The 26,725-nt window shown below is 43.3% G+C and overlaps 2 protein-coding genes and 3 long non-coding RNA genes across 5 annotated transcripts; 3 read left to right on the top strand and 2 right to left on the bottom strand.

Moving 5' to 3' along the window:
* Positions 1-6,958: 6,958 nt before the first annotated feature.
* LOC123151211 (uncharacterized) lies at positions 6,959-11,878 on the bottom strand. The gene is made up of 4 exons (XR_006475546.1): positions 11,771-11,878; positions 9,587-11,240; positions 7,988-9,005; positions 6,959-7,145 (listed from the first exon to the last, which is right to left on the bottom strand). It is a non-coding gene; the product is annotated as an uncharacterized lncRNA (long non-coding RNA).
* Positions 11,879-12,043: 165 nt separating this feature from the next.
* On the bottom strand, positions 12,044-13,063 carry LOC123151212 (uncharacterized). The gene is made up of 3 exons (XR_006475547.1): positions 12,680-13,063; positions 12,211-12,375; positions 12,044-12,110 (listed from the first exon to the last, which is right to left on the bottom strand). It is a non-coding gene; the product is annotated as an uncharacterized lncRNA (long non-coding RNA).
* Positions 13,064-19,439: 6,376 nt separating this feature from the next.
* LOC123151132 (uncharacterized) lies at positions 19,440-23,851 on the top strand. The gene is made up of 2 exons (XR_006475511.1): positions 19,440-19,624; positions 23,613-23,851. It is a non-coding gene; the product is annotated as an uncharacterized lncRNA (long non-coding RNA).
* A 123-nt stretch (positions 23,852-23,974) lies between these two features.
* LOC123152844 (B3 domain-containing protein Os03g0620400-like) lies at positions 23,975-24,902 on the top strand. Its single transcript, XM_044572257.1, has 3 exons — positions 23,975-24,123; positions 24,205-24,398; positions 24,495-24,902. The coding sequence occupies exons 1-3, from the start codon at positions 24,111-24,113 to the stop codon at positions 24,900-24,902; spliced, it is 615 nt and encodes a 204-aa protein (XP_044428192.1). The 5' UTR covers positions 23,975-24,110.
* Position 24,903: 1 nt separating this feature from the next.
* LOC123147473 (B3 domain-containing protein Os03g0620400-like) lies at positions 24,904-25,914 on the top strand. The gene is made up of 2 exons (XM_044566725.1): positions 24,904-25,247; positions 25,480-25,914. The coding sequence occupies exons 1-2, from the start codon at positions 24,927-24,929 to the stop codon at positions 25,756-25,758; spliced, it is 600 nt and encodes a 199-aa protein (XP_044422660.1). The 5' UTR covers positions 24,904-24,926; the 3' UTR covers positions 25,759-25,914.
* The last annotated feature ends 811 nt before the right edge of the window (positions 25,915-26,725 follow it).

The raw sequence follows: 26,725 nt of genomic DNA, 5'->3' as shown, positions 1-26,725 counted from the left end.
GAGCCACGTTGTTTAAGCCTCTAAAGCAAAAAAGAGCCCTAACTTCTCTCCTGCTTGCTAGCCACATCATTCAGTTCTGAACTTTGTGTTTGTACTCATCCTTGACTTAATTTTTTGATACATCCCATTCCACACTAGATGACGCTTTGTGTGAGTCTCTGCCATTCACCCTCTTCAGCCTCGTTGCCTTCTACACTTTGCCATTCCCCCTAGCAACTAAAATGATTCTGCTGCGTGGGGATGAAACTGGTTATTTATAGGAGGTCAACAAGTGATAAATGTTGTGCGTGGCCCATATATCATCATTTCTTTACCAAAACATCACATGCTATTTGTTGCGACCTTTTAATTCTACCATGAGTGAGGTACTTCTCGGCATTTGCCCCACTCATGACATATATAAATATGAGCAGCCCTAAGCGAAATGCACCCAGCAAGCCATACTAAACTCAAGCTATTATATAAGTGGATAGTGCTTAGATGAAGTGTGTCAATGATCCTGTTGGAATGGTGGGTATATATATTGCACGACAAGAGTTCATTTTAATCCAGTTTTGTTAACTTTTTTTTTTGTATTTGTGGACCTTGATCTTCAAGACTTTTACCTACATCAAGAGAGATTCAGTGAACTTAAACACAAACACGTGAGGGACTTTATTGTGTATTGTACTAGTGGTACCAGAGTAGTAGCTATGCATGAGAAACACATGAAACCTCTTTTTCCATGAATAGATAGTTTGTGCTTTTCAATTAGGCAGGCCAGATAAATACAAGCAACTTCACGCGACATCAAAGGGTAAAAAAATACCCTAAACAACCAGCAATCACATCTAGGGAGGCAAATTGCGTCTAACATTTCGAGAAGCACCTGAAAAACATTTTGGAGGGATCGAGCTAACGGCGGCTATTCGGTGGCATGTGGCTCTCGATTTCTCTATTCGATGGCTTCGCTACGCTTCTTTTCCGGAACTTCTTTCATCAGATTTTTAGAGGACTGTTTTATTGGCTGGGAAAATGGTTTGGGTGGCCTCGTTGTTGCTTTGTCTCCAACTTGCTCAAGACCCAACCATCACATTGCCTCCTCCCTTCGCTTCAGACATGTCAACGACTATGGCTGCCACTTACGGTTCGCAGCAGTGCGGCGACAACCAATGTCTGCAGCCACACTCGAGGCCAACAACGTGGGACTCTACGATTCGCATAGTTGAATTACATCACCTAGCAACTAAATGTGATCGTGCTACATGGGGATGAAGCTAGTTATCTTCTATATCTAAATAGCTAGCCCCCACTAACTATTTCTCTCAACATGCAAGAATATCACATCATCACACAACATGCACGAGAAAAGGCCCACCTCCACTACCATATGTCTTTCAACATACAAGCATGTCACTTCATCATGAAACATGCATTGAGAAAAGATTCATCTCAACATGCAAACATACATATCTAAATAGCTAGCCCCCACTAACTATTTCTCTCAACATGCAAGAATGCCACATCATCACACAACATGCACGATGAAAGGCCCACCTCCACTACCATATGTCTTTCAACATGCAAGCATGTCACTTCATCATGAAACATGCATTGAGAAAAGATTCATCTCAACATGCAAACATACATGAGAATTTTCATTCTATAAAGTTATTTATATTTAATAAATATTTTACAACTATATAGTAGTCAAACATAATGAATTATATGTATTTTCAGTTTTAGCTTTTTATATTATTACTTCAAATATTCATGTTTCATATAACAAATCACACTGAGATATGTTGCGAAATATTCCCGCAACAACGTGCGGGGTATCAGCTAGTTTATAGGAGGTCAGCAACCGAGAAATGTTGTGGGTGGCCCATATACCATCATTTCTTGACCAAACATCACATGCCAACTGTTGTTACCTTTTATATTCTACGGCAAGTGAGGTAGTTGTCGCCGTCTGTTGCACTCGTGGCATCTATAAATCTGAGCAACCCTGCAGAATGTGGTTAGCAAGCCATGACAAACAAGTCATACAAAACTCAAGCTATCATATAAGTGGATAGTGTTTACATGAAGTGTGTCTTCGATCCTGTTGGAATCACATGTATATATATTGCACAATAATATTTCGTTTCGATCCAGTTTGGCAATCGTTTTTTTGGGGGTATATATGGACCTTGATCTTCAAGACTTACCTACATCAAGAGAGATTTAGTGAACTTAAACACAAACACGTGAGGGGACTTTAGTGTGTAGTGTACTAGTAATACCACAATAGTAGCTATGCATGAGAAACACATGATCTCCTTTTTCATAAATAGTTTGTTCACGGTTTTTAATTACACACGTAAGATAAATAAAAGCAACTTCATGTGACAACAAAGGACAAAAATACCATAAAACAACCAGCAATCACTTCAAAAAGGGCAAACTGGAAGAGGCCCACTAAAATTCTCTAGGGAGGCAAATTGCGCCTAACATTTCGAGAAACACCTGAAAAACATTTACTAATATTTTGGACAGAGAGAGCATTATGCTGATTTTTTCCTATAGCTTTTTTTTCTCACTAGAGCTGCACCAATGAACAATATGTCGAGGGGGGGGGGGGGAGGGGGGACTGAGGCCATAACACCGGCAATAAATACGAGTGCAAGTTCATAAATTCGTCGAAGGGTAGGTGAAGTCAACTATACATTGCTAACGAGCTACTCCTCTGTCCATGTTAGTTGTGGCTGATTTAGTACAAAATTGTACGTATTAAATCATCGACATCTTATATGGATCGGAGGGAGTATAACGTATATTTTACTAGTCAATTCTTTGATTATAAGTTTATCCCAAATAGAGGGGGGCTAACTAGCTCGAATGTATAGGACGACATATTCTAAGAGCATATGCAGCCAGGCTTAGCAAATTCGGGCCCTTAAATGCCCGCGAACACGCCCAAGCGTGTCCGCAGGCGGTGACCGGCACACATTTTAAATTTCCTCTACTGCATCTGGATATGTCATATTTGAAATCTTAAATCTACTACCCCTATAAAAGCACGAGAGGGCGGAGAACCAAATCATCCTATCCATCAAAACGTGCAATCTGATGGTCTACATCCCTCAAGGATACTAAATGTGTTTTATGCTTTAATTACCCATCATGTCATTACGTTAATTAATTACCCACCATGCCATTGGGTTAACATCCTCACTAACACGTCGCTGCCCTCTGTCCTCTCGCGACCACGCCGTCGGGGCAGTTTTGGCCACCGCCCCCACTCCTCGCCCCACCTCTTCCCTACAGGCTCCCCGCCAACCACCGCCTCGACCTGTGCCTCCATCTGCACCCGCCGGAGCACCGCCTGTCCGTCTAGAGTTCCTCACGTCGCATTCGACCGCTCCACCGCCGGCCCGACTGCAGGTGACGGCGCTCATCGCCGGTGAGAGGTGAGTGGATGCTACCTCTGCCGCCGCCGCCTCCGCGGAATTGGACGCACGCGGGACAGCCGCCGACGAACGTGGCCGGACAATGGTCTCCTCCCTACCCTCGTCGACCTCTCTGCCGCCAGCTCCGCCGGTCCGCCCTCCTCATGCCCTATCTTCTCCGCCTCCACGTCCACGCGCGCCGCCGGCCGAGTCCCGCTGTCGTCGCCATGAGCTGCCGTCGCGCCATGAGTGGGCGTGCCGTGTGGAAAGTGGCTGGGCACCACGCCTCGATCCCTTCGTCCTCCTCCTCCCGAGCCGTCGGCGTCCACCGCGCGCCCCCTACTCTTCTCCACCAATCTGGCCAGTCCCCACACCTGGAGCCCCTGCGGATCGAGGCGCCTTCCACGTTCTGACGGCCGCCCGACGATGGCCCTGACATGATGGGTCGGGAAGTGTCTCTATGGTTGACTGATCGAGCGATGTGTTCATTTTTTTATTTTATTCTCTGTGGCGGATCGCGAAGACGACCCTGACAGGAGAGGAGGACACGGAGAAGAAGGGACGAGAGTTAGACATGGACGTGCACTATGAGGCAACACGCCGCTGTGTTCGCCCCGCATCTTCTGATCTATTCAGCATTCGTGTTGTCTTCGGTTTTCCTCTGTAAGTTTGGTTCTGTAACTCTGTATGCTCACACCCCCAGTCTCTGTCGCTTCCTCTAATTTCTGTGGACATACAGACACAGTGTTTTAGAACGATGCTGCTTCAGAGTTTCAGTTCAACTCACCCATACAGAAATACATTCTATCGCTGGCTAAGCATAGTACGAACTGGGTGGACATGGAGTCAAGGACATGATAAGGAAGTCAAGCAAGTGGTTGATTTGCTCTCTTCTTCTTCGTTTCACCATGCTGCACCCCTTCTAGCTTATTAGTCGTTTGTTTCATCTCTTTTCACTATACTAATCTGCCAATATTTTCCTATCTTTGCAGCGATTGACTAATGTTTAGTTTTAGTTTTACAGTAGACCAGAATGGATACTGATCTACAGTGTTTATTAACGAAAAACATTGTACACGGTCTTCTCAACTTTAAGGTCATAACCGAATCAGCTTAGCTGTTTATAATCTATTTTCCCTGTCACTTTTAAACTCTTGAATTCGCCACGCCAACCATCCTACAATTGTGTAGGAATTCATTAGCACATCATAACATGTTATTCTCTTTCGATAATGCTTTGTTGGATTTTTGGGAACAAGGTGGTGAAAAATAAAGTGGTTGTGGAAGCAATGGTCTGTTTTGGGATGTGGAGAATGTTTTTATGTTATTTTTGGTAGGCATGAAGACACCCATTTGTATTTGTTTATAGTAATTCACTACAGTCTTCTGATTGGATAATTACATTGATGTTCCAGCTGCTGGGCTACATGAAGATGTTTTTGATTAAAACTTTACACTACCCATTTTTCCCTGTCAAGATTAGTTTGATTTCTTCCTTCAGAATTGTTCAGGCCAAATCCATAAAGATCACCTTTAGTATCCTTATCATTGATGAAATTTATTTCCATCTTTCCAGTAGATTCACTATAACTATGATTGCTGATTAAGCTAGATGACTTGCAAAATTATAGTTATGATTATTCCACTTTTAATGTAATTTACAGAGATGACGGGCAAAGGTTTTGCATGTTTTAATTAGTTACAAAAGACATAGTTGGAACTAAAAAAATGTTCATTATTTGGCACTTAAGTCAGAACTCGGGAGTCAGGGCAACTCAACAAGGGAAAGAGGAGCCTCAGCGGAAGATACATGAATAACACCGGAGGCACTGTAGAAGGAATCAGAAATGGTGTTATGTTTTAGTGGCAGAGTGGCAAGACATCCGGTTAGATGACCTGGGTCCGTGGTGAGTTGGTGGCTATCGATTACAGGAAGTTCACCGAGGCAATCGACAGTAGGTTGGTAAATTGCTAACAAAACATATCTAGAACTGAAAAATTGGTTTTGTTCTGCTATTTATTTATTTTCTGACTAAAAGTAGCAGTTTTTTGCTTCTGTATTAATATTTCAACAAAAATCTATAAAGGGCTCTAAAGGAGCTTAGGATACTACCTCCGTCACGGTTTAAAAGGTGCACTTGGAAATTCTCTGGGACCTAAGTGGTTATCTATTGGTTACTAGTAGAACGCCCGTGCGTTGCTACGGGCTATCATGCATATACTTTAGGAAGCATCTCTGGTCTGAACTCATAAAAGCCCACTGTGGTCTTGTGAATGTCTTCTCCAATAGGCCCTACAACGTACATAGTTGCCGCTGTCGAAATCAATGGACATCATCTTCCTCAATTATGTGTCAACCTTGCTTATAACGAACCTAAAAAAGATGGAGTTAATGAACGGAAGCATCATGCAGTTGAAGCTTGATAATCAAAAAATGCATGACTACTTTGTACAAGAGGTTAGGTAACTATAGATGAAAACATATCAAGCTTGACCTATGCTTTTTCACTAATAATCCCCATCCTCCATAACCTATACTGACATGGTATGATTGGAAAATAACATACTTATTTTCTAAATTACATAACTGAAAAGAAATCATGAACTATAGGCAAAAGAATGACGGACCAACTATTACAGATTAGGCACAACATGTGATCTTCATTGACATGCATGCTAGTACTAATCAAAAATTGTGTGTGCCTTAGGACCTACTATAGGAACGCTCATGTGCGCGCTGGCTCGTGACCGACATCTTACATACAATTCTTCTATTGAGTTTTTCATTTTGCGTTTCCATTTTCTTTTTTTCCCTGTGCAATTGGTGTGCTCTCGCCCTTCCTCTATGCAACTCTCCTATGTACTTTCTATGATGCATTTCTATGAACGCAACTCTCCTATGCAACTCTCACATGGCAATATACCTATTGCACAAAAGATGTCTTGTGTAGACAAGAATGAATGCACTTTATCGTGAATGTTTTTATTTTATTGCTGCCATGTCATGCCCATGTTTTTTTCATCGATTCTCATCGGTAGGAACCAAGAAAACCGGTTTCCAGAAATTCTCGGAATTTTCAAATGAATTTTGAATTCAGAATTTTTGTGTATCAATATAATATGTTTAAGCCTCTTTTTAACATAGTGATTGGCCTGTCGAAGTGGCTAGCCAAGTGTTATCTTGTGTTCACAAGGGCATACGAACTGTATTTGACATATGTCAGCCGTATAAATTCAGAATTTTCGGTGATATTTGAATTTTTCGCTGGGTTTTCGCCGTATTTGACATATGACATAGTGATTGGCCGGTTTTCGATCAGTTTCCGAAAATCTCGGCCAAGAAAAAACACTGGTCATGCCACCATTATCTGGACAACTTCTTGCAAGAACATGATGGCTGATAAAAAATGATGCAGCACAGCCTGAAAACAGCATGTAGTAAAACAACATGTAGTATTGGCATTCTGTATCATTTGATGACATCATATTATAGTTGGGTGAAATTTTATTCACAAATTTGAAAGATCAGAGCAAAGAAAAACAAGCATTTCGTGTCCCATTAGCTCCTTGCAACTTGGCTCCTCCGAAATCACACATATTCCTTGCAAAGATTTCTTTATTAAAGTTATGTTCGAGGTAGGCTGATGTTATTTTATCATCAAAGCTGGACTGAAAGCTAAACCAGATTTCCCCAGGAAGCTTGTATTACACCAAATCATTTTGCCGATTGAAAATCTGAATCAAAAAACACAATTCACGGGTTAGGCTGCTCCTTCAGGAAAAGTTATGAATTAGAATGAAAACGGATGTCTATCTGAATGAACGACTTATATAACCATTCATCAATGAAACACGATTTGAATCTGGCAGGTCTGTCCACAAGGTACAATGCAATGTAGACATGAATGAAATATCAAGGAAAGATGAACAACTGAATATAAAGTGTGTGTTCGCATTACGTTGTTCCACTCTCGTAAGATACTGTTGTTATCCTTCAAGATGCACTGCACCAATGTGCCATGATGCTTGCCTATCCTGATGCATTAGCTCTGCCGCTCTAGGAGTATATATATGGTTGTTCATGCAACAAGAAGAGATGCAATAAGTTGTTTGCAAGCAAGAAATGTCTAATTCGTATTATAAAAACCATGCAAGAAAGGACTTCGAGGACACAAATCAGTGGGAGATTTGCACAAACTAATTCGTCATCCTCTCCTAGATTTATCATCATTCAGAAAAGAGCCTTCAGCTTCAGTTATTTGCCTCCTGAACAAGCAGATATGTTCTTTAGAAAATCACAAGATCTTCAGAAAATCCACCTGTAGGAGAGCATAAGATTCACATCCAGGAGATTGAAGGAATGAACAAACAAGAAAAACACATGGACATGTTCAACTACTCTGTATAGGGCGATCTAACATACATCGATGGAATGTTTCAACAGTGCCATAATACACGTTTCCTTTGAACCAGATGAGGAACGTGCTATGATGAAATTTGAGTACGAAACAGCGGTAAGAACAGTAGACACCAAGATACATGATACTACATCACTTGTGGCCATTTTCTGTGCGTACCTTGCTGCGTGCTCCACCGCCGCCTGCTGCCGCTCCTGGCCTTGTCACCCTTGTGTCTTGTGCGTGGCACATCTGCGCCCTCAGTTTGTAGTCTGCACAGGCTGACCTGTCGTTGTTATGCTGGTCGAAGAGGACAACGGTGAGGGACTCTTCGTGCCACAGTGAGTACCCAGGGACATCAACTGGGCATACGATGGACTCCTCGCCCCTTCTCGAGGTGACGGCGGCCCTGCAACATCCCGGTATGCCGGCCCGGATAGAGAGATGTCCCAGGCTGGCGCTGGCGCTAGAGCCACAAAGTGGGCGGTGGTACAACAAGCAGGCGGGGCTAGGAAGTAAGCCCCACAACCCAAAGTGGCGAAGAACAAATAGAATTTGCTACAAAAGCCACGAGCGTCAAGAAAACAAAGAGCCTTCTGTGCTGAGATTGATCGCTTGTTGGAGGGGCATGTAGGCAGCGCGATCGATGGAATCCCAGATTCCAAGTTAGTCCATATATGGAATGAAGTGATTTGGAAGATTGACTCTCTTCTTTTTTTTGCGATGTGGAAGATTGATCGCTTGTTGATGGAGGGGATGGAAAGGCAGTGCGATTGATGGAAAAATCCCAGATTCTCAGTTAGTCCATATATGGAACGATGTGATTTGGTGAGTAGTAGTAGATGAGTTTTCGAAGAATGGATCACTTTCCTACCACAAGGACTGCCGAAAAACAGTGCTAAAATATTATAAAGCATTTCATCAAGCATTCCTGTGCAGGTCCTAGGTATTGTAAAATCCCTTCTTGCCATGTATGTATTCCTATACATACACATACAGCCTAAAATGCGGTAGTTAACAAAAGTCAAGACACTATAAAAATATATTAAAAAAACTTCATCGGAATAGTCCCGATATTCAATTGCTACCTTCTGATGACATCTGGGTCATTGTATGTTGAAATCGCAAACTGACAATAATTACACCATATGTCCACTGAATAAGTAACTGCAAGAACTGCCCGTTCATACACCTCCATCTGTCCATATTCACAAGGATTTCGCTGTCATAAATGTAGAGTATTTACTATTTACAGTGATTAGGCACACACACACACACCCTAAAATCAGACACAAGGATCAACAAAAACACCTTATCTTCGTTTACTTCCATCACATTCCATTTCTTTTGACAAAAGCTAGCGAGTTCTTGCAGTTTCAATAACAAGCAGGTAGCTGAAACTCACACCAAACTAATGTTCCAACTATACAAATAAACAACTAAAATGAAAAAATGGAGATGCGTATGCTTGTTCAAATAAAAAAAAGTCACATAAACTAAATTTTCCTAATAAAACCTCCTTGGATAGCTTATTCTAATTAAAATGTTTAATATAAAGTGAGCAACATGTTCCAGAATAATGATAATTAAATGAAAGCAATTGGCTAGTTAATACTCCCTTCGTAAAGAAATATAAGAGCATTTAGATCACTACTTTAGTATTCTAAACGCTCTTATATTTCCTTACAGAGGAAGTACATACAGTTGCAGGAAGGTAAGTGTGCATATACAGGACAAAAGAAGGAAATGTTCAACGTCAGGGTTGTGAGATTAACATACCAGCTGTATCAACTGTTATTTCTAATTCAGTAAATTTGGTACAAAGCTTTTATAAAGCAGCCCTTAGGACCTTAAGGTTAATTTTCCCTCTATTTATCACTATACTGGGAGTCACATTCTCTAAAGTCTGTCGTCTCGTCCTCTGACAAGTTTCTGAAAAATGAAACTATAACAGAAAAAAAAACAAGAAGATGTGTTATGCACTGCAGACTGTACTACCAAGCAAGCAAAGAAAACAGAGTTTGAAATTCAGATCATTTCAGTACCTTATTCAGCATGCATAATAAACCTTATTCAGCTTGGTACTCACAAGTGCATTGATTTTGAAAGAGCAAACCTTTCCTGCAGCGAACTTGAATTTCTTTAAGATGTGATTGGGAACACTTGCTAGTGTCCAACATAGCCCATGTCAAGTCTGCACAAGACACCTAGCCAGACATCGAACTTGAATTGGCAGAATCAGCCTTTTCTCGTCTGATGGGTTTAGTTTATTCAGTTTTTTTTTCAAAATGACATCGCTCAGTACAAAAGCCTGGCCAAACTGTTAATCTGTGCCATGCACATAAATTTATCTATAAAAATCCATTAGAAAATCAATATTAACAAAGCACAAGGAAGCAACAATGTGCGCATCTTTGACTTGTATGAATGGATAAGAAAGCTGTTACAGGATCACTAATAATAGAGCACGAGGAAGAATCAATATCATTTTCTTTAGATAGATTGATATCAATGTCAACCTATGTTTTCCAAAATCATCCGCAGATGGCGAAAAACATATTTGGCCAAAAATATTTCACAAATCATATTGCACAAAATATACAAAATACTCCCAAATACAAAAGAAGAAAAGGTGCATGACCGATAGCCCCCATATATTAAGTCTTGACAGAACATAATGCACCCAACATTGTTAAGTTGTAACCATCTATTTCCCTCCAAAAAAAGTTGTGCCCATCTATTGAATTATTAGCATGCAAAATCAGTCAACTAAATTACTACAGATTAAACGTAGAGTCGATCTTATGTGGAAGAGTACAACCATGTGGTTGTGGTAACATCGAAACAATGGCAAAGTAATAATTTCAAAAAGAAAAGGTAAGTCAAGGCCTCACATTTAGGGCATTTTTACAGTGAGAATATGCCTATAACATATAGCAGCTGATCCAAAAAAAGTGAATCAAGATTGACACCACCAGTGAGTTTGAAATATGCGTATAACTTGTTTGTACTTGAACACTAAAATTGTAAATAGAATCTGTTGAGCACCACAATGCTACATTTAACAGGCCAACCTCTTTGACAAAATTTGAGTGCTGGTATTTTATATATGGATCAATTAATACGTACAGGCAGAAATCACCCTCACAAATTAGAAAAACATACAAAATGAATATATATGTAGAGAAGGAAGTTATACCTTGGAATATCCAACACTAAATGATAGACTGTGTAATTTTGCGATGCTTTGACATAGAAGAGAGAAGACCTTAAGAGGATGTACATGACAAGTGGAAGGTTATTCCCTTTCTTTCATAGCTTCTAAAGGTTTTAGAAAGAGTTAAATTGGAGAACCCACTGGGAAATTTTAGTCCAATTTTAGAAGAGAGAACCCCATTGGCCAGTAAAAGAGATATTGCCTTTCTGAAAAGTACTGAAAAATAACTGTTAATGACATGAATCAAGAGGCCATCAAAATTATGAAATATTCAATGAACGTCTCAGAAAATAAATTCCATCAGATAGAACATAAAAAAATATTGCTTTTAAATATATATTATTGTATGGCATATACAGACTCCAGGTTCATTAGGAGGTCACAAATCAGTGGTGAACTAAAGAAATATACTGCCATCAATTAGGTGGACCCTAATTAGTATAAAACTACTTGAAGTCATTGTATATTAATATGGAATAGAAATGCTCAACAAGCTAAGCACATCCAAATATATCTTCAGTTGTAAGTATAACAAATATCCAGGCAACTGTGGAAAATATGCTGGTTCAACAAATATTATATTACGATGCCTTGTTGTTAATGAATAGTGACATAATTTCTAACAGAACATGGGATGAACAGATCCTAAACTACTCGCAGCCATACATACGCCACCATGGACAAAATAAGTGGTAAGAAAGCACTTTCAGCGTTTAGATAAAGTAAACAGGTGGTAAACCTCCTACCTTCTGAAAGAGCTCTTGCCTTTTGGATTGAATCATTGCCCAGCAAGGCCGCTTTTCCTGATCCAGTTTGGAGGAGAGAGGGGCATGGTACTGTTACGCACTCCACCTAAATTTCACAAGATGGAAAACTGAATCAGTAACGCACAACCTCAAGAAGATACAGTTGGTACAATTATCTCTACAGAGAAAAAGGTGAAAGCAAGACCACGTTTCTGACTATTGTTGCAACATTCAATCTTGTCTATACAGAGAAAAAGGTTAAAGCAAGTCTTGCCTCTAAATGGAGCATCCATTTCTCTTGATTCGCCCTCTGCATCAGGTACGTCCTCAAATGATTGCTCTGAAACACAAAAACTGGTCATCAGGTACAATACATGCAGAAACGAACAATGGAACAGTCTGAATACTGCAAAACAAAAGTTGGGCACATAAGTTCTTACTTATCTTGATCAGTGTGTTCTCCTCCCCGACCAATGCCATGGCCCTCCTTATAGCCCTCTCGCTGACAAAAACTGATCTCCCCAATCCAGTTCAGAACAGCTGACCCTCTCCCGCATCAGCAGTTGCCCCAGGCATCCCGTCACCTTCGAGCAGTGTGTTCCAAGCTGCAGGTTCCATCAAAAAGCCAGTACCAGTTAAACATAACCATTTTTGTTCAAACTTGGAGACGCTCATTTCAGCACGCATGAATGCACGTGCGTCCTCACTCTCACAGGGCCGAATAGAGAAGAGATGAAGGGAAGAGGTCCGCCATGGACTCAGATGCGGCATCCGTCAGCAGCGCCCCGGCCTAGGGTTTCGGATGGGAGAAAAGCGAAGACAGGAAAGTGGGCGGTCAGTATCCACTATCCAGCACCACAATTTCTACGACGGAATCCACACCGAGGTGGGAGAACGATGAGGCCATACCTTTGATAAGAGCGTCCTTGGATGAAGCGGCGGCTATCCTCACACAGCGCCCTGGCGGCAGAGGAGGAGGCGGAGCCGCGGCAGGCGGCAGCGGCGAGTCAGGCTTGGGGATTGCTGCTAGTCATGGCCGACTGCGTCGGCTAAGGCAGAGGCACACCTGGCTTGGCTGCATCGGGCATCGTCGAAGAAGGCGAGCGAGGCGCGACATCGTGCGGTGCGTAGGTGGCGTCGATGTCGTCGCGACGAGGCATGTGGCCGTGGCGACGGACGTGAGTGGTGGTGCGGGCCAACCGCCGTCGCCACCGCCTGTGTCGCCGCCGCTTGAAACCCTAGAAGAGAGGGGCAGCGGGTCGTGCCTTCCTTGGTCGGGGGATCAGCTGACGGGCCTCCGAGTCACGCGATCGATAGAGTGGTTTTTTAGGCCTGATTTTTGGCTGCGTGCGTGGGTGCGGGGGAGAACGAAAAATAACCGGTTGAAAATAAACTGGTTGAAAGTGGTGGGACTATTCAACCAACTCGTCTATTAGGAGTAGAGATGAGACGGGCTAAAAAATAGCATTCACACTACGCATGCATATAGAAATAATATATCGGAATACTAATTAGCTACTAGAAATAAATGCAATGCGCCCTAAACCTTTTCTATTATGGAAATGCACGTAAATTTAACTGCGCCTTCTAAACCGTGACGGAGGGAGTACAAAAGAAAACACCTGACAGTTGCAAAGTGCTCTTAGGTAGTAAGATCAACACAAGGGTACTCATGAAACGCCTCCATCAGAAGGCCAAAATATACACATACGAACTCCCGAACATTGCATACCGGGAAGCTTTCTTCTATTTAGGACTTAAGATACTCGATCATTTGTTCTAAGTTCAGTATTAACTTATTTTTTTGTTCTGAATGATTACAAACACAATACATGGTCCACCAAGAAAAGACTTTTTTTAATTTGTAATCCTTCTATAATACCAATCGATTTTGTTTTTGCACATCTAGGCTGATAACATGCTCATGAAAAGATAGGAATGCAGCGCCACTCCAAGCTTCAGAAGGTCCACACCCTGTTCTGGTATGTTTATGCTTATGCATCTATAGAATTATTTGATGTTATAATGATGTGTGAATGGTGTATACCTGTTCGGGTATGAAAATCGGGTTGCTATAGGAATACTCTCCATCATCCCAGGATTGTGCATATGTCTTGTTCTATATTCCCCTCTTTATAATGCTATGTGTTGTGGTCAATGCTCCCAAACTGTGATAGCTCGCTGCTAGCAGGTTGCCGCCCTAGCCCCCACATGCTACCAGCATGTGTTACTGTACATTTTGCTTTCTTACATGTCCTGAATTCTATATCAAGGAAGATGACTATGATTTATAAGCACACAAACACATCACAATGTCACATAGTAATGCCCTGTGATGGCAATCCAGGGTCATTTCTGGATGCATTCGTGTGCTCGTGAAGTGTCCATGTACTCATGATGTTACATTAGTTTTTTTTTATGTTGTCATTTTCTTACCCTGGTAGTATAACTATGTATACAGAACTCCGACACTGCTAGTGAAGTGTCTTTCCTTCTAACTTTTTTCTCCAAGAAAGTACTATTTATCTCGGATAGTGTGTGATGATCATTGAACAACTTAAATACCTTTTGATTAATGAATTTGGATAAAGACGAAGAAGAGAACATAATTTTGGTGAAGGCATCTCAATGGTGATAGGACATTGTTTATTCATTTATGTCATATCCCACTCACAATCTGTTGTTCTGTGAGCAATTGTTTACTTTTTAACAACATACCATGGATAATGAATCTTGTATGGTGGCTTTGTTAATATTCAAGCAGTATTACATATTAGTAATCTTGAATGTATGTTTTTTTTGGTTTACTTATGTGTGCATGATTGGGAGTAGGTGCTTGTCAAAAAATAAAATTAATTGTCTCATCATTTGATTTACTCATTATATTGTTTTTGTACAAGGCGAGATGTGCATTGCACGTGCAAGCTTACTAGTCTATACAAAAACAAAAGCATGCAAATAAGAAAATCCTACGTAGATCAACCTATACTACTCTATTCCTCGTTGGAGATGTCCACTATTTCCATGCCCGTCTCCTGGTACATGGGCGACAGCCGCAGCTCCGCCTCCTTCGGTTGCTCCGCGTCGGCCTCTACCACCATCTTCGCCTCGAGTTCGGAGGCAGGTTGCTCCTCTTCCTCCTCCTCATTTAGCTCTGGCGAGTCCGAAGGTAGGCCGACAGCGATGCGGGTGAAGTGCCTTGCTCAGATCTCCTCCTCAATCTGGAACCGACACTCCGGCGTGAGCATAGCATACGTGGTCTTTTTTTTTGCCGAGCCATGGTGAAGCCGAAGGGTGTGGAAAGAGCGATGGAGCAAGAGAGAGAGAGAGAGAGAGAGAGAGAGAGATGGGTTCGGGCTGGCAGCACGAAGAGGGAAGTGGTGGATGTCAAGATTTGGGGGATGCCAGCCGGCTTAAATAGCCGGATTTGGCCTCGGGCTGCGAGCCAGAGCGGCGCCACGTGGCGTTCACACCCCCACCGAAGGAGATGTTCGTCGGATCGCCGGGTTCTCGGGCGATCCTGTGTGGAACCCCATCACTAGTTCGTCGTGGCGAACGTGCCCGGGCGTGCCTGGGCGCCCATATCTGCCCCAGATTTGGGTTGGATTTGAGGAGTGCCGATTAGCCCCGGCATTTGAGTACGTTTGAGAAGTCCGTCTGGTTATTTTTTTGTGACCGGTCACTGATCAGGCCGTCCGCTATAGCGTTTGAGACGGGTTTGAGGCATGTAATGCTGTGATTAGTACTTTTTCGCTGAGAAATTAAAAGATGGAGTATAAATCCCACCGAAAATGCTGTGCAGACGATGGATCTATCGCACGACAGTTGGACGATGCCACATCCAGCCGTTCACTGGACTTTGATGATATGCATGGACGACCTGATGTGCAGCGTCGTGCACAAATCGTTCACGCATCGTCGTCTGCGTAGCAGCGCTCTAAATCCCACTTCCATTTTGCAGTGCAAGTGGGTGATAATTGATGAGAGAGTTACTGCCCCACGTCTCGACCAAAACGCCAGAAGAAGAGCAACCGCGTTGGTTTGGACTTTGGACTTGGGGTCGGGTTCACATTTACACTCCACACACCACACACACGGAGGGTCGACGCTCGGCCTCCCCGTTCAGACTCACACTAACACTCCAGCCAGCGGTCTCTCCACGCTCCACAGTCCACACCGGCCTCGGCGGCGGCGCCGGCGGCGGCGATCGATGGCCGGGGTCAACCCAGCACCAGCAGGTAGCCACCACTCAGATCGTGCTCGATTAGTACGTGGGGGAGTCTAAAAACGTCTCTCTTCTCCCGATTTCTTCTTACCCGCTGCTATCCATGTGTGGCAGGCTGGAGCGGCGGCGACGGCGACGGCCACTGCGAGGACTGCGCCGGCGGCGACGGGAAGCAGTTCGTCATCGTCGCCTCAGAGGGCTTCCGCGACCACGCGGTGAGAGCTCCATTTATCCCCTTCAGTTAGTCCCACTGCCGGGCCGGTCATTTATCCCCCTCACTTACCTTCCATTGCATAGATTCCTTCCAATTTGAGGTTTTGAGGTGCTCAAAGCTTGAAAAGAATGTGCGATTGGTTTCGTTTCGTAGCTCCATTGTTGCCGTGTGCGCAGATCCACGATAGAATTGTTTCGGTTAGGTTATTGGTGTCCCGGCAGATTTTAGGCAAGCGATAATCTAGGGAAAAATAAATAGACGCACCCAACACTAGTAGGAAAAGGGTCAAACGTGAAGCACATTAGTGCCGGTTTGATTTAGGCCCGGTACTAATGGTATCATTAGTGCCGGTTCGAACGGATTTGCATTAATGCCGGTTCGTGTTGAACCTTTAGTACCGGTTCGTGGCACGAACCGGTACTAAAGGGGTGGTGGCAGGCTGGTGTCAGGCCGGGGCCCCACGATCACCTTTAGTACCGGTTCGTGACACGAACCGGTTTCGTGCCATGAACCGGTACTAAAGGGGTCTGACCTATAGTATCGGTTGGAGACACAAATCGGGACTAAAGGGCAATTTTCAAACTTGAAAAAATCATAACTAAATCATCCTAATTCAGAAAAATACATATAATATATCAAAATTTGCAGAACAAAAAGATTGATCCGCTGAAACACCCAGTTTTCCGTTTTGACAATTTTTTAAAATCACAAAATTCCAAAGGGAAAATAGAGTTTTTGGGCGTTTCAGACGTTTTTTTTGGACGTTTTTAGCGTTTAGTGCTAGGATTTAGATTTCAGCGTTTAGGGTTAGGTTTTATGGTCTAAACCCTTAGTTTTTACTGTTTAGCATAGAGTTTCTGACGTTTTAAGTCCCGGGTTTAGGGTTTAGGACAATTTTTGAAATGACAAATTGTAAAAGGAAAAAAGATATGCTCTAATTTATGTTTTTTTGAATTTTGGTTAAATCTTGTCAAACCGGTCAAACAACTGATTCAAGAAATATAGAGTGTTACTAAATAATTACGCAATAATATTAGTGTTACTAAATAAGTATCTCAGTTTTTTTTGAATTTTGTTCAAATCTGGTCAAACTATGGTCAAACTACTTATTCAAGAAATATTAGTGTTACTACATAATTATTCAAGAATATTAGTGTTACTAAATAATTATTTCAAACTATGGTCAAACTGTGGTCAAACTATGGTCAAACTTATTCAAGAAATATTAGCGTTACTAAATAATTACTGTTTTTTTAGAATAATAGTTTCAAACTCAAACAGTGAAATGTGTGACTCCATGCTCAAGCTAAACTCCTGAGGGTTAATAGGATTGACATCTTACTATTGTCAGGAAAACAACAAGTGCAGACTCGGAAACGAAGGAGAATAGAACCTGAAAGTTAAGCGTGCTTGGGCTGGAGTAGTGAGAGGGATGGGTGACCGGTTGGAAAGTTAGATGATTTGGAATGAGTGATCCACACTTGAGCAGTTAAAAGAGGTGATTAGAGACTAAATCATCAAATAATTCAGAAAAATTAAAAATAAAAAAATCAAATTTTTTTTCCAAAATTTTCAAAAAAAAAATAAAAAAAACTTTTAGTACCGGTTGGTAACACCATCCGGTACTAAGTTCCCCCATACCAGGGCGCGAGCTCACGCCACGTGGTGGCATTTTAGCGCCGGTTCGTGCCGAACCGGTACTAAAGGGGGGGGGGGCCTTTAGTGCCGGTTCCATAACCGGCACTAAAGGCCCTCACAAACCGGTTTTAAAGCTCCGTTTTCTACTAGTGCAATACAAAAGTTCTGAATAGGATTTTTGACTGGAAATTTTAGATGATAATTGGTTAGGATATTTTATTGGTGGGGCGGGGGGTCGGGGTGATGAAATTTTTGACTGGAAAGAAACGTTTGGCTCTGGTCTTAGCTACGGTATCGGTCATCCTACAAGTACCAAATGGCCAAGGTGTGAACAATATGCATTTTTGAAGTTAAGTAATTAATAGTCCATAATGGAGTACCACGTGATGGACATTTAGTAAGTTCATTTAAGCTAGAGATTACTCATTTTACCTGATCCAGATGAATTGGCAATAATATATGGCACTTGTTTAAGCGAAAATATAGGTTGGGAGCGATGGCATTATGGATCAGCAAACCGGTAGCTTTGTGCTGGCGTTCGATGAGTGGAAAAAGAAAGAACCACAGGGCACACCTTTAACTCAGATTTGGGTTCGTTTCTCTGGTGCCCCGTCTGATCCTTTGGACAGCTTTCTGGTGACATGGAGTCTGGGGTCGCTGATAGGTAAGACCGAACAGGTGGATATGCAGTTCACTCGGGCTCATGGGGTCGCACGGCTGCTAGTTAGTGTCGCCAATATTCAGTATTTGCCAGACGTGGTGCCTTGGACTTACGCAGGCGTTCTGTATCAGTTGGACGTGCACTATGAGGATCCTGATCTTTTCAATGAGTTTGAGGATGACAATCCCATGGACACTTCTGAGGGAGGTGGGGGTTCAGGTACCAGGGATGACAATGCTAAGAGTAATGAGGATAAGGCTTTGGGACCGTCGGGGCAGTCGGAGAATGCCGACTCCACTCCTGTTGGGCCGTCCTCCACGGTACCAACTACCACGCTTCAGCTGGGTTCTCTTGGGGCCTTCTCGGCGCCGCCGAGATTGTCGAGTGTTAGGGCTGGTCCTCCGAGTCCAAGACTTAGATTATGTGTGGGGAGGTCGGTCGACCACACTGATGAGGTGGGGCAGCAGGCCCCGTCGTCTGTCCCTCGCTCGCCTTCGGCCATGGTGATCGTGGCGGAGCCGGTCGCTGCGGGACGAGCGGACTTGCAGGAGGCTAGACCTTCTGGGTCCTTGATGTGGCTGGAGACTGGGGGCGGCGCGGCCCCACTGAAAAGGTCCCCGGATGGCAGGGAAACGGGTGCGCAGGAGGCCGCCCTTTCTCCTGCGGTGGCACTGGAAGGCAACCTGGTGGGTGCGCTTCCTGCGGAACCGGCAGCGCCTTTTTCTTTGGGCACGAGCATCGGCGAGGTGGATACTTCGTCATCTCGGGTGGTTGCTCCGGCGGCTCCGGTGATGGTCTTAGCGGCTGGGGGACGGGCAGGAGGCTCTTCCCCTAGCGCTACTTCGCGCGAGGAGGTCCACGAGTTGGAGGATTCGGCATCTCTGGTGGCTGCTCCGGTGGCCTCGGTGATGGCCACTGCGGCTATGGGACGGGCAGGAGGCTCTTCCCCTACCGCTACTTCGCGCGACGAGGTCATCGCGTTCGGTGGGATCCCGGACCCGGTCTCTGTAGGGAGACGGGTCAGCGGGAGACTACAGGAGCACTCCGATGTTGATGACATGCAGCTGAGGTGCGCGTTGAGAGCGGCCAAGCTGCGGGACGTCGAGACTACAACTGGTATGTCAGTTAATAAGTCTAATTCTATTATGCATTTTACCAATGAAGAGATTGTTCATAATGCAAACCAAATAGGAGTGTCTCTTGGTAACGATGATCTAGAGATCTCTAAATCGGTTAATGAGATGCTAGACTTGGAAGCTGAACGTGCGTTAGAATTGATTCGTAACATAGCTGCAGTAAAACCGATGAATGAGTCAGAGATTGACAAGCTAGGGGTTAGGGTTCTTGATAGCTTGTGTGCTGATCTTGATCCTGCGGTCCAGGTGACGGAGGAGGAGGATGAGTATACCTCTCCGGTAACCACAAACCTAGAGGTGGTGCCTGTGGCCGTAGAGCCTCTTTCCGAGTGTGTTGAATCTATTGATGGTGGGGTTAAGCCTAAGAGGACCTGGAAACGTAAGGTTTATCCGGTGTCGGCTGTGCGTAGAAGTGCTAGGATCCGTACCTCCAAAAAATTTCATGATGAATTATGAAAGGCATTTTTTGGAACAGCAGAGGTCTTAAAGACTTGGCTAAAAGACGTTTTCTAGCAGAAGCTTCTATTGAACATCACTTAGACTTTATTGCTTTGTCCGAAACTGGACGAGGTAATTTTTCAGCACAATTTCTTAGCACCTTAGCAGGGGGGGTAGACTTTGATTGGCATTGTCTCCCACCTCGAGGAAGATCCGGTGGGGTTCTACTCGGGGTTAAGTGCGATACGTTGGAGGTTCGGAGTGTAGTGATGGGTGAATTTGCGGTTAAGTTTAGGGTAAGAACGAAAGTTGATGGTTTTGATTGGGCTTTGGTGGCAGTCTATGGGGCTGCGCAACCCGAACTTAAACCAGATTTCCTGGCGGACTTAGTCCGAGTTTGCGGGAATGAGCAACTACCTGTCTTAGTGGGAGGTGACTTTAACATTATTCGAAGAAAGGAAGAAAAGAATAATGACAACTTTGACGGCAGATGGTCCTTTATGTTCAATACTATCATAGAGAGCTTGGACCTCAGAGAGATAGAGCTTTCGGGTAGGAAATTCACTTGGGCAAACTCATTACCAGTTCCGACGTTTGAGAAGTTGGACCGTGTTCTGGCAAGTGTTGAGTGGGAACAGAAGTTTCCTCTGGTAACGGTGCAGGCGTTGACACGAGGTATCTCGGATCACACACCGCTATTAGTGGACTCAGGGGCCCCAACTCATTTGGGTAATAAGAATATTTTCTCTTTCGAACTTGCTTGGTTTGAAAGAGAAGGATTTATCGATCTGTTGGCTAGAGAGTGGGCTAAAGACTCGGGGGGAAGGTCACCCATGGAGCGGTGGCAATGCAAGATTCGTCATCTGCGAAGGTTCCTTCGTGGATGGGCTAAGCATACGAACGGAATTTATAAGGCGGAGAAGGAAAGGCTCCTTATGATGATTCACACCCTAGAGTTAAAAGCTGAAACCTCTCTTTTAGATACCAGAGAGTTGGAGTCTAAATTGGAGGCCGAGCTAAGGCTGAAAGCGCTTCTTCGTGAGGAGGAATTGAAGTGGGCTCTCAGAGCTAAGGTTCGCAAGGTTGTCCAAGGTGAGGATAATACCCAATTCTTTCATATGATTGCTAACGGAAAGCATCGTAAGAAGAGAATTTTTCAATTAGAACAAGATGAAGGAACGATAGTTGGTCAGGAAAACCTGAAAGTTTACATTACCAACTACTATAAGCAGTTATTTGGACCTCCGGAACGGAGTTTTGTGTCTTTGGATGAGTCAAGAGTTGAGGATGTTCCCCAACTTCAGACGGAAGAGAATGAGATTTTGACTGCCCCTTTCACGGAGAAGGAGGTGTATGAGGCCATTGCACAAATGAATAATAATAAAGCGCCAGGACCAGATGGGTTTCCGGCGGAGTTCTACAAAAAGTGCTGGCATTTCATTAAACATGACCTGTTGCTCATGTTTCATGAATTGTTTAATGGTCAGCTTCATTTATTCAAGCTTAATTTTGGAACAATAACTCTTCTTCCTAAGAAGACAGAGGCTATTCGCATTGAGCAGTTCAGACCCATTTGTTTGCTTAATGTAAGTTTCAAAATTTTCACTAAGGTTGGGACGAACCGACTCACGCAGATAGCGCATACGGTGGTGCAACCGTCCCAGACTGCTTTCATGCCGGATAGAAATATTCTTGAAGGGGTGGTCGTCTTGCATGAAACGCTCCACGAAATTCACTCAAAAAAACTTGATGGGGTGGTTTTTAAAGTGGATTTTGAAAAAGCATACGATAAAGTCAAATGGCCTTTCCTTCATCAGGCGTTGCGTATGAAAGGATTCGACAAGGCATGGCGCGACCAAATTGATTCCTTTACGCAAAAAGGGAGTGTAGGGATTAAAGTGAATGACGATATAGGTCACTATTTCCAGACACATAAAGGCCTAAGACAGGGGGATCCAATGTCACCGATCTTATTTAACATAGTAGCTGATATGCTATCTATTTTAATAGGCCGGGCCAAGGAGGCGGGGCAGGTTTCGGGCTTGGTTCCGCACCTAGTTGATGGAGGTATATCCGTTTTGCAGTATGCTGATGATACGATCATCTTTATGGAGCATGACTTGGTGAAAGCTAGGAATATGAAGCTTGTGCTGTGCTTATTTGAACAATTGTCTGGACTCAAGATTAACTTCCACAAGAGCGAGTTGTTTTGCTTTGGAAGAGCTACTGAGGACCAGGTGGCGTATAAGCAATTGTTCGGATGCGAGTTGGGTTCACTACCGTTTACTTACTTGGGCATTCCCATTCATCATCGTAAGCTTACGAACAAGGAGTGGAAGTGTATTGAGGATCGTTTTGAAAAGAAACTAAGCTGTTGGAAAGGGAAGCTCATGTCATATGGAGGTCGATTAATTTTGATTAATTCAGTTCTCACAAGTATGCCTATGTTTCTTCTATCCTTCTTTGAGATCCCGGTGGGGGTTAGGAAGAGATTAGACTTTTATCGATCCCGGTTTTTTTGGCAAAACGATGAGTTGAAACGTAAGTATAGGCTTGCCAAATGGGACATCATCTGTAGGCCCAAGGACCAAGGCGGTCTAGGCATTGAAAATCTAGAGATCAAGAATAGATGTCTCCTTAGCAAGTGGCTTTTTAAACTTTCATCCGAGACAGAGGCTACTTGGGCACAAATTCTGCGTAATAAGTATCTTCAGTCAAAAACTTTAGCTCAGGTGACGGTGCGCCCAACTGATTCACCGTTTTGGAAAGGGTTGATGAGAGTCAAGCCCCTCTTCTTTAACAGGACAAAAATCTTAGTTGGTGATGGAGCTACTACGAGGTTCTGGGAGGATACGTGGCTAGGAGAAACACCTCTGGCACGTTAATATCCCACACTGTATAACATTGTTCAACGTCGAGAAGTATACGTTGCAAATGTCTTACAGTCAACGCCTCTCAATATTAGCTTCCGGAGGACACTAGTGGGTGAACGATGGGAGGCATGGCTTCATCTTGTACGACGGCTAATGGATGTCCAACTGTCTCAGGATCCAGATAGGTTGTTTTGGAAATTGACAAAGGACGGTAGGTTCTCGGTTAAATCCATGTATCTGGATGTCATTAATACTAGTGTCATTCCTTGCTCCAGACATGTCTGGAAAGTTAAGGTACCTTTGCGAATTAAAGTGTTTATGTGGTTTGTGCATAAAAAAGTAATTTTGACAAAGGATAATCTGGCAAAACGCAATTGGGTGGGTTCTGCTAGATGTAGTTTCTGCGATTGTAATGAAACTATCAGGCACCTCTTTCTGGATTGTCCACTGGCTAAGCTTCTTTGGCGTTCGATTCATATTGCCTTCAATATTATTCCACCTACTTCTATCAATATGTTGTTTGGAACATGGCTTGATGGGGTAGACTTGATTTTAGCAAGACTCATTCGTGTTGGCGCGTGTGCCTTGTTATGGGCAGTATGGAACTGCAGAAATGATTTGGTTTTTAACAGAGCAACGAACTTTCATTTTTTGCAGGTTATCTTCAGGGCCACAGCGTTGATCCGTATGTGGTCGCTACTCACTCCGATGGAGGACAGGGGGCATTTGGCTACTGCGTCTACCCGATGGGAGATGGTAGCTCGGGTTATTTTCAACCGGTTTGGATGGCGGTCATGTAATAGGATAGGCATGTAGTGCTCCTATTTTTTGCCAGCCGGTTGTGGCTTTATGTTTACGCTCGTCTGAGCGGCTTGTCGTCTTTTTTACTTTAAACCTGCTGAAGACTTTGTGACACTCTCTATTTTAATATTATGAGCCGTATGCATCTTATTGATGCAGAGGCTGGGGTTGCACCCCTTTTCAAAAAAAAAATGAAATTCAAGAAGGTCACTCGATTGTGTTTGTGTATCGTGGGAACTCCACCTTCAGAGTTAATATATCCAATATATCTGGCCATGAGAATCCTTCTTCTCTGAACCACCTCCCAAGATCTTCGGAGCCATTCCTCCTCCGCACACTTCTTGTGATCATCGTATGCTAATGAAAGGTAAAGTGAATCACCATCTTAAAGTCAAATGTTTTTTGCAATGCTTATCTGATCAATGTAAAGAACATACTTTATGTGCAGAACAAGTGGTGCCTGATCCCTCTGGACATGTTGACGCCTCAACCGTCGTTGGCTATACGTTGTCAAGTGGGTGTTGTCTAACCAAAGCACAGGAGGAGAAAGTACTTGAACTAGCTCACAGAATGAGGTCTGGAATTCCTCTACATGTGGCAACCATGGCCAAAAGAAATGTTAAATTGAAGGACAGTTGTATTGTAAGTTGAATCTTTTCCAGATGATTTGTTGCCTGCCTTTGTTATACGTCGGACCTCTTCATCTTTTTAAACTTGCCATTTTTTCTGCTTATGCAGTACATCCCCTTGAGACTTGTCGACCATTTCGAACCTGACATTACACTCAAAGACCACGAGGAAAAGATACATGGTGTTCGAGCAAGGAAGCACGATGCTGACCAGATAGTCTTAGAATCTGGGTGGGGTGAATTTGTGTCTAAACAGCGCATACAAGAGAATGACCTCATCGTTTTCAAAAAGGGGAAACCTCACATTGAAGTTTTCATCCTTGAGAAAACCTCATCATCTTTTTTCACGGGAAATTGTTCCTATGCCCAAGAAGTCATTGAATTGAGCTGTGCTGATGACGATGACATCGTGGTAGAAGGCACGAGAAAATCCAGGCGGCTATCAGGATGTTGTGTGAAGGCTAAGAAGATGGCTTCAGTATCCCCCCCCCCCCCCCCCCCCCCCCCCTTGCGCTAGATCAGGTTATAATATTGTAGTCACATGTGCAATTTTTTATTTGCCATAATTTCATATGATTTTTGGTTATTGTATCCTCACCATAAGAAAGTAGGGATATTTTTTGTAGAATATGGAGCTCCCAATCTGAATGAAGTTGTTTCAGAACCTCCTAGGTCCAACAATTTCTTGGGACCTTCACGGCGTCGTCGCTACATTTTAGCCCAACGGAAAGGTCTAAAGGGGCAAGCGAGAAAGAAAGTGGAAGAGAAAGTCCAGGCAATTTGTTCTGAATTTCCTGTGTTTGTGAAAGTGATGAACAAATCCAGTGTTACTTTCAAAGCAGTACGCGAAATACACTCTCTGGTGAGTTCAGAGGTCACATGTAATTTTATAATTCTCTAGTTCGTTGCTGATTCCATAATGGAAATCTTGATACCCACGGCTTCTTCCATTGCAATGTAGTATAACTAACTTATAATCCATGTCTGACAAAAAAAACTTGGCGCACGCAGCAATTAGAAGTAATGTGGACCTTGAATCAATCATCGATCTGAGATTGCGTTCCTCAGCTCACTCTTTTTTCATTCTTGGACAGAACTTCTGTGTAGGGTATGCTTCTGAATGCCTCCCGGCTGAGCAAAAATGCCTCCTCCTTCTGCTGGAAGGCGACGAGAGGGAGTGGACTGGTAAGTTGGACATCTCGATGAAGGGCTCGAGGAAGGGAAGGAGGTGGATCCATGGAGCCTGGAGGAACTTCCTCTCGCAAGTTGGGCTGGAGGAGGGAGACATCTGCCTCTTCGAGCTGGTAGACAAGAGTGCAGGTTGGATCACGATGAAAGTCCACCTGATCCGCAGGTCGGGGATGCAGCCATAGCTCTCGATCCTGCACCAGTTTCCTTACCTATCTATTGTATCTAATGTGGCTGTAAAATCTCTGATTAAACATGTTATGAGAGAGCTTAGCTAACTGATGAGCAACTTGACCTGTAGAACTTGTTAAACAACTCTTCTGGCATCTAATTTGGGAAGTTACTGGACCCTATTCTGTGTCTGTCGCCGCCACATTCTCTCCTTATATTGTTGCTGGTTTTCTTTTGTGTTTGACAAAGTTTCTTGCTGGCTGGGATGTCCACCAGCTACCATTTTTTCTCCAGTGAGACTGGGATATGTTTTCCAGTCAAAAATGGTGTAGAGGTCATGAACAGAACTTTGGGCAAGATCACAGGAACATGTAGTAAGTACATGCATGCATGAAGCTCATAGAAGATGTACATCAAGAACATGCAGGCATATGTAATGGAGTTTAGATTAGGAACATACAAAGAAACAGTTGTCGTATCATTTTACGCCCATTCATCTGTGCCATTGGATTATTTCCTTGTTTTCTATCTGTGTGCTTGGGATAGTATCGTATCAGAATCGGATGTTGACTGTCGTACCTGTAGCTATTTCGAGACTTGAAAGTTTGGTTCCAGTGCTCAAAAGTCCTTCACTAAAAGGGAAAAACAAGAAACCTTTTCATTTTTATACTTGAAAATTCGGTTCCAGTGAAATCAGGAGCCCTTCACTAAAATAAAATAAAAATACTATCGCAAGTTCCCACCCCCATTACAGCATAGGAAATGCAACAAGGAGTTGAACTGAATTTTCTTTTGTACCAGAGCAAATACCAAACTACAACATAACAAGGTAAAACTAGTAGAAATGCCATCCATATGCAAATCCACTTCATAAATTTTATTTATTGAGAAGGCAATACGTAAGAGCTATATACAGGGGAGAGGGCTTAAGCCCAGGTCATCTTTCATACAGAAACAGTCCTCTTTTAAGAGGAGGAATGC

Source organism: Triticum aestivum, chromosome 7A (assembly GCF_018294505.1).
Source record: "Triticum aestivum cultivar Chinese Spring chromosome 7A, IWGSC CS RefSeq v2.1, whole genome shotgun sequence".
NCBI classification, from domain to species: domain Eukaryota; kingdom Viridiplantae; phylum Streptophyta; class Magnoliopsida; order Poales; family Poaceae; genus Triticum; species Triticum aestivum.
This window is presented reverse-complemented; position numbering and strand designations above follow the sequence as displayed.